The 8933-nt window shown below is 36.3% G+C and overlaps 1 protein-coding gene across 1 annotated transcript; it reads left to right on the top strand.

The window, feature by feature from the left end:
- The first annotated feature begins 3424 nt into the window (after window positions 1-3424).
- LOC128641610 (serine/threonine-protein kinase SBK1-like) lies at window positions 3425-5643 on the top strand. Its single transcript, XM_053694147.1, has 4 exons — window positions 3425-3524; window positions 4292-4494; window positions 4858-5467; window positions 5504-5643. The coding sequence occupies exons 1-4, from the start codon at window positions 3425-3427 to the stop codon at window positions 5641-5643; spliced, it is 1053 nt and encodes a 350-aa protein (XP_053550122.1).
- The last annotated feature ends 3290 nt before the right edge of the window (window positions 5644-8933 follow it).

Here is an 8933-nt window from a genome sequence, read left to right as displayed (position 1 = left end):
TTTGATTATGTAATTCTACTGTATTTAAAATTCGTTTGAGTTATATTGCTAATCTATCCGCTATCATGGATATTTAGGATTAGTTGGAAGTGTTTTGATCATTTGGACACCTGCCTTAAAAATAGTTTGCTATTTGTCTCCCTGACACTGGCAAAAGAAAATCATATCAGACAGAACACCGAAAGCAAATGACCCCTTTTCATGTACTTGTTTTGTGGTTAGCTACAGCAATACAATCATCTGATTACTGAGTGTATCATTCTGATTATTAATAACCAATCATGTAACTGTCATGTACAACTAATATTTGAGGTCCATGAGTTTCTATTTCTGTTGTAAACTGGTTGTAACAGCTATCTTTTTTTAAATATATGGGGATGTTTTGTGTTTACACAGCTTACAACAACAGTGTAAACTTGGCCTGAGGGAATCTCAGTTCACTCTCCCCCCATTTGAGGGATAGGAGACCAGGAGTCAATACTGTAGTTATCTTAAGATTGTCTGTGTATAGTGCAATGCTAAAGTGATTCTCACATGTAACCCCTCCCCAGAGGGATAGGAGTACATACTGCAGTATCCTGAGATTGTCTGTGTATAGGGAAATGCTACAGCGAGTCTCACATATACTATGTCCCCAGAGGGACAGAAGACCAGGAGTGCATACTGCAGTATCCCGAAGTTGTCTGTGTATAGGGCAATGCAACAGCGAGTCTCACATATACTCTCTCCCCAGAGGGACAGGAGACCAAGAGTGCATACTGCAGTATCCTGAGATTAACTGTGTAAAGGGCAATGCTACAATGAGTCTCACATGTCACCCCCAGACGGACAGGAGATCAGGAGTGCATATTGCAATGATCCTGAGATTGTCTGTGTATAGGGCAACGCTACAGTGAATCTCACATGTCACCTCTCCCCAGAGGGACAGGAGACCAAGAGTGCATACTGCAGTATCCTGAGATTATCTGTGTATAGGGCAATGCTACAGTGAGTCTCTCATGTCAACCCCCAAAGGGACAGGAGACCAAAAGTACATACTGTAGTTATCCTGAGATTGTCTGTCTATAGGGCAATGCTACAGTGAGTCTCACATGTTACCCACAGAGGGACTGGAGACCAGGAGTACATACTGCAGTTATACTGAGATTGTCTGTGTATAGGGCAATGCTACAGTAAGTCTCACATATACTCTGTCCCAGAGGGACAGGAGACCAGGAGTGCATACTGCAGTATCCTGAGATTGTCTGTGTATAGGGCAATGCTACAGTGAATCTCACATATAACCCCTCCCTAGAGGGACAGGAGACCAGGAGTACAAACTGTAGTTATCCCGAGTCTCTGCATATGGCAATACTTTAGTGAGTAAATAAAACGTACAGTTTACAATTCAGTTTACAAACAGTGTTGGTGAAAATTTCAGTTTCATACTGGACAACAACTTGCTTCAATAGTGCAATACTTCAATGAGTATCAGTTTTTAACCAATCAAAATGAGATCTAAACAAGACACCATTTTATTTTCAAATAATTGTATCTTCTGTCTTTATGCAGTTAAAAAGTATTTTTATTCTGTTAGCCCACACAATCCCTGCTACACACTAAATAATACATTTAATGAAATGAAGCTTTACTGAACAATATTATACTTAAATACACTTTGGTACCATCACTATATAGTCAAACTGATTTAATGAATATTCAGTTACTGGTGTTAATATGATTACAAGTTCATCAGTGCCTCTGTGAAAAGAACAGGTGGGATCTACCTGCCATTCTGTAGTGAGCTATACTTTTTCTGGCAATATAGTAAAAAAAAGGCAGAAGTCAAAGATTTTAATTCAAAAGTTAAAATAAACAGAGTTGAAAAATGCTCAAAAAAAATGAATCTAACCAAGTGCAGCTCAGGATTATCTAACATGAGTTGTTTTGTTTCTTCTAATGATTTTAGAAGAAAAAGATATAGAAAGATAGTATAAATCTTGTGATAAATATGCAAAACTAATATATAAAAACACAATACTGACACAGGTACATTTGTTTTTAATACTAGAATATATTACATTATTGTGATTAATGACAAGTCATCTAGAAACTAACTTCTAAATTAAAGTATTGGAGTTGATGTTAGATGTCATCTATACCTTAAAGTCTGAAAGCTCCTTAATTTACATTTATTGTGGTCTGTTTTTATTTCCAACTGGCGTGATCAGTACAGTACATATTCAAAACAGGAATAATTATATCCAGATCTATACATTGTAATATTCTTGTGTCAACCTGTATCCAAATCTGACGTGACCATGTTAACATAAAAATAAATAAATACATAAATATAATTTGATATATATAATTACAGTGTACTTATAATTTAGAATGTATTAGTTATATTCCTGTAAAATAAGATAGTTTCATTTAATGATGATGGTCAAAATCATATTCTGCTTTGTACAATCTAAAAACCATTTCATGTCTGACTTTAGTTTCTCTGACAGGTCACATGAATGTATGATATGGATAATATCACTGCATAGGGTCAGTTTGTAAGTGATTAGCATTATCAATGTAAAACCAGCCCCACCTTTCATACATTTACTTAGCACCTCCCCCAAGGATACCTTACATCCATTGTATAAACACAGCTTTGTTATGAGTACCCAGGCATTGACTAAGGAGATCATTAGCATATAAATAGGGCTGTGGGTGTTCCCAGCCTGGCAGGGTTGGGTCAAGCTTGGTTCCCCTATATAAGACAGGGAAAGGCCATTAGTCCTCAGAAATATTTATCTTGCACCCAGTGCTATCACCAAAAGGCTCCTCACAGGAACAAGGTGAAGTTTTGGGACAGGACGTCCCTGAAGCTGAGATACAGTATTTGAAGATACATAGCGGCACTACAAACCAACCATAGGAGAACTCTCATATTGGTAGGTAAGTTTTACTTTTTATTATAAAATAATACAATAACATTTTTTATCACAGTGTAATAATGATTACATTTATTTCAGGCAGATAAGAAAGTTCTGTAATTACTAATTTAATAATACCCTCATTTTCAGATGATTTGTAGAGAATTAATTGCATGGAAACGTTAATTAACATGGATAGTTTTTAGCAAGAATCTAATTGCATTGGTAAAATATTTTGCCTATTATAAACATGCATTGAAGTTATAAAATACAGAAATAGCCAACCCCTAGGCATCATATGTACATATTCAGTCTCTTATAAAACAACAATTATTATTTAATTAACCTTCCCCAGCACTTGTAGGACTTAACTAGACAATATACACGTTCAGTGTTAAATATAAACAATAGACACTGCACATATGTTACGACTGCATCTCTCTCTGTTGCCCAAAGTGATAATGTGACGTTAATATCAACATTTATGTTTGCAGAGCGTCAACGTCTTTCAGGCAAAGATGGAGATGTCCCATATTCTGTCTCCACATTACCATGTGATCAAGGAGCTGGGTCATGGAACTTTCGGCAAAGTCCTACTAGCAAAAGAACTAGACACAGGTATGTTGCACCAGTCTAATTGGCTATTTAGGGTGGATACGTTTTTTGTATTAGAAATATTCACATAGATCTGTGTTTATCATCTATTTTGTAGGAAGTACAGATACAGTAATACACTAACTGCGGCATATAAATATTATTAGTTAAAAAACAAGATGGCAGCATATTGCAGAACGTGACACATTGGCATGAGAAATAGTTTTCAGTCATTTATTTTAGAATTCAGTTTTACTATATGCAAAAATAGCTTATAGTGTATGTGTGTATATATATATATATATATATATATATATATATATATATATATATATATATACAGTATATATATATATATAATATTATTGTGTTACTTTTATTAGGCAAAAGAACTATGATGAGGGGTGTAATATTTAGCCTATTAGGCTCATATCATTGTAGCATACCTGGATAGAGAACACTGTGGCCCTATACCTCTCACATGTCCTTGTGACACCTTTTCACATGTCCATGTGACACACTTCTATCGGCATTTACTGGCCGGTCTATAAGGATTTCCATGACATGACATGAGTACAAGTGATTCAGTCACAGTCAGTGAGTAACTAATCAGTGATACAGGGATGTAGGATTTGACCTGTTAGTGTGCATGAAGGTAGAAAAGATACATTGAATATTTACTGTATCAGGGTGAAGTCACTGAGTACCCCTTGTCAATGCTTCAGAGGCCCCCAGGGGTACAAATATTGCATTAATATATTATTTACAAGTCTTCTCTTTTTTTTCACCAGGTAAATCTGTTGCACTTAAAATTCTGAGGAAGGACAGAACTATTCCCAAAATGTTCTTCCAGGAACTGAGCATCTCCCTAGATCTGTCAGATTACCCGGGTATCATCACCACCCATAACTCCTACATAGAAACATCTGAGCACTACATCTTTACCCAGGAACTGGCAATAGCTGGCACTTTACAATCCATCATTGAGGCTGAGGTAAGGATGGAGTTAAAAACTGCCTGATATTGATGCCCGTGCCATACTAATATAGGGAAATAAAGAACCCCTTTAAAATGTCAGATTCAGCAAAACATATTTTTATTAATCCTCCCTTCTTATTTTCACTACTATTTTCTGTAATTAAAAATAGTTTTATACCTGTTAGAATCCCAAGATCTTTTACTATAAGTTACATCCTTTCCTGTTCTGATTTTTGTCCCTTATGTTGCTCTGTAATGCGTATATCAGTTTCTTCAGTCTATAAAGCTTCTATAGTTGTGTTTAGTTTTGCCGTCTAATAACAAAATAAGTGACACATTTGTTTATATAAAATTACTTATAGTGGTTTCTCAATTTTAGGTTGGGATTCCAGAAGAGATGGTAAAGCGTTGTACCCTACAACTTACTGGGGCCCTAGAATACATGCACAGTCGGGGTCTGGTGCATAGAGACCTTAAGCCTGACAATGTGCTGCTGATGGACAAGGAATGTTATCAAATTAAACTAAGTGACTTTGGTCTCACCCAACATGCTGGCACTCTTATATCGTCTATGTCTCATATAATCCCGTACATGTCTCCAGAGCTGTGTGCCCTCACGCCCAATGAGTACCTTCTCCTGGATACGTCTATTGACATTTGGGCAATGGGAGTTCTCCTTTATGTCATTCTCACGGGGTGTTTTCCCTGGAAAGAAGCTGCAGAACATGATCCAAACTATCAGATGTTTGCCAGTTGGCAAGACAACCGACATGATAGCTCTGTATCTGCTTCATGGGGGAAATTCACCATAGAGGCTCAGGATATGTTTTGCAAGTTGCTTCATCAGGATCCATCATCTAGAAGCCCAGTGGGTGTTATCTTTGACTATATGCACTTTCCTTGGAATAATATTGACGTGTGCATGGAGATAATTGTGGTGATGGAGGAGCAGGAAAATAGAGGCATTGAAGTCACTGAAGAGAAGCAGGGTTTTGAGCTCACTACAACACTAGACCATGAAGAAGTGGTTGTTGTTGAAGGAATGAGTGATATTGAATTTGTGTTTTTAGATGTCACAGAAGAGATTCCAGTTTCCACTCACCCAATATTTATGTTTCTTACAGAAACCTCCATGAGTCTGGGGGCAGAGGTTGAGATCATGTAACCTCCAAACTGAATGCGTCAAGCTTAGAGACTGTTATTACCGACTAGGTAAAATATGAGTCGAAGAAGGGAAAGTCAAAGGAGCCACTGAATGTGAGTCTTACACCTTTTAGTTCCTTAAACATATTCAGGTATTCTGGTGCCAAATCCTATGGAAAACGGCTGACCTTGGTCATTCTCCCCCATTTCAGGTACGTTCGTTGTGGACAAAAATACTGATTTCTTTGTATGATTTCTAGTACCGTAATAATTGCACTTGTGTTCAAATTCATATTATGTTCTCTATCTTCTAACTGGTAGGCTTGATAAATTTTGGTTAACTGTAAGGTACAGGAGAATTATTAGATGTTAGGGACCTTATCTTTATGAATTAAGTAACAGCTAGTGAGAGGAACAATAACCTGCCTTTTCACATACATGTGGTTTCACAGCACTTCTTATACACAATCGTACATAATTATACAATCTTATACATAATTTAAGCTTCACCTGTCCTTAAGAGCTGTGAGCTATTAGTAGGATTATAGCTGTGGTAATCTATTCACGATATAGTAATGTAACTTTTGTCATTGTTACTGTTCATATTATCTCTTCTGAAAGGGACCAGAATGTCATGTGATTATGCTATTTGCATAGGAAAAGATAGAGGTTGAGGTAAGCACCGCAGAATAAAGTAGTCAATAAACCATAACACTATTATTCCTGATTATGTTGCTGTTCCAGTAATCTGTTTGAGAAGAAGGAAGGTTTACGGCTCACATGAACGTTGGTTTGTCTGGTGCAGAAGAGGACAAGGATGTGCCTCTCCCTGGCCTCTTCTTTCAGCAGTTTTATGTCTGTAACAATGATGAATCTGCTGTCAGGAGGGGTCAGAGGGCTGGTTATTTGGCTGGTCGGACATCCTCGGGGGATGAGAGGTAACAGATCTTACATAGAATGTTTTGCTTTCATGTTTTATCCCCTCACGCGCTTTATCAGTCATCCCCACCAATGTTCCCAATATCTCAGGCTCCCCGTTGCCTATTCACATTTATTTCCTATTATATCACATTATAATCACAGCAATTTCATGTTTGCACTTTAATCAGACTAACCTCATTAACGTTATAAAATGAAAACAAAATTTATTTTCAGAATTCAGTCACTTTTATGGGTATCCAAATATGATCAAACTATATCAAATATAATGGTTGTATCTTGAGATGGTAAATACATTTTACACACACACACACATATATATATATATAGGTAAATTTGTTTAGGCTTGCGCTGTGTATTAATGCAAACATTTCCTTTGCTTTATGTACAGTTCCTCCTGATGTATTTCTGAGCAGCTTATTCTGGTGATTCCACTATCATCAAAATGGAACAAACAAAAATGGGTAGTTTCAAGGGGTTCCAAACTTGAGCGCTTGTAGAAAGGGAGTAACATAAAAAGGGAGAACAATATAACTGTACTAATTTACAGCAAAGTATAAAGAAAAAACTTTCTTAGAGTCTGTGAAGTATTTTTTTATAATATTTATTTGTAACCAACACATTTATAGAACAATAATATGAAATGAGGAAAAAAAAAAGGGAAAGAAAACACATACACAAGAAGCATAAAAAAAAAAAAACATAACCAAGCAAGAGACGATAATAAATAAGTTAAAGCCGCTCTTTTACAAAATTACAAAGTTACTTTTAGTCATTTAAATAATAATGTGTAAATTCACACTAGTTTCCTGAATTTCTATAATTCTCTTAGTTACTTATACCCAAACAATGTATTGGTGATTTTACCTTTTTAAATTCCCAAGAAGATGGGGGAAAAAAAAAAAAAGTGAATAGATTTCCCTCAAGTTGCTTCCACCCACTACCCAAACTACAAGCAAACTTCCGTTTAAATAGTATTAATCCATCTGTAGTTCCGGAAATTCGTTATTCATTAGGGCCAGTTCTAGAGTTTCTGTACCTCGAAAAGGCGAGATTAGTAACAATTGAATTTCTTTAGGAAGGCTGTTAATTACATTCTTCCATTTAATCAAGAAATGTTTGATTTGTGCCTCAGAGTTTATCGAAGTATCCATTTGTTCCATTATGAGTTGGTTTTTAAGTTTTTGAATAAATTCTGACAGATTAGGGGCTTTAAACGATTTCCAATATTTAAGAATCAATAACCTAGCTGTCATTATTACCGTATTTAAATGTAGTGTGTTTTTATTTAATCCTTCTTTATGGATGTCTATAAAGAAAAAGATATGGTCTTCTTTTAATTGAAACTGGGTATTATTAAGTTTATTCATCCAAAGATTAATCTTATTCCAGAATTTCCTAACCTTTGAGCAGCCCCAAAAATAGTGTTTCTCCTGTTAAGTGTAGTCAGTCCACGGGTCATCCATTACTTATGGAATATTTATCTTCCTAACAGGAAACTGCAAGAGAATTACCCAGCAGAGCTTGCTATATAGCTCCTCCCCTCACCTGTCATACTCAGTCATTCTCTTGCAGCCTAACTAGATAGGAAGCTGTGAGAGATCTGTGGTGTTTTTTTTTAACTTAGTTTATTTCTACAATCAAAAGTTTGTTATTTTTAAATGGCACCAGAGTGTGCTGTTTATTCTCAGGCAGCTTTAGAAGAAGAATCTGCCTGGGTTTTTTTCTATGGTCTTAGCAGACGTAACTAAGACCCACTGGCTGTTCTCATCTGAGGAAAAGTGAGGTAACTTCAGAGAAGGGGAATAGCATGCAGGGCCCCCTGCAGCAAATAGGTATGTGCAGTAAATTATTTTCTGAGGAATGGAATTGACTGAGAAAATACTGCTGATACCATTGTAAAGTAAGTTCAGCCTTAAATGCAGCGATAGCGACTGGTATCAGGCTGATGTGTGTGTGTACACTGAATGTATTTTCTAAGGAATGGAATTGACTCTGAAAATACTGTAAATACTGAAATAATGTATGAGCCTTAACTGCAGTAAAAGCGACTGGTAGCAGGCTTGTAAATAATAATACATAACTTTTAAATGTATGTTTAAAACGTTTACTGGCTTGTTAATCGTTTTTGTGAGGTACTTGGTGATAAAACTTATTAGGGCATGATTTTTACCACATGGCCATTTTTGTTTTCTGCATAGAAACAGTTTCTGAGCTTCCCCACTGTTGTAATATGAGTGGGAGGGGCCTATTTTAGCGCTTTTTTGCGCAGTAAAAATTCAGTCACAATCTGTCTACTTCATCCTCCATGATCCAGATCGTCTCTAGAGAGCTCAGGGGTCTTCAAAATCCATTTTGAGGGAGGTAATCAGT

This window comes from Bombina bombina, chromosome 11 (genome assembly GCF_027579735.1).
Source record: "Bombina bombina isolate aBomBom1 chromosome 11, aBomBom1.pri, whole genome shotgun sequence".
In the NCBI taxonomy this organism is placed as follows: Eukaryota; Metazoa; Chordata; class Amphibia; order Anura; family Bombinatoridae; genus Bombina; species Bombina bombina.
This window is presented reverse-complemented; position numbering and strand designations above follow the sequence as displayed.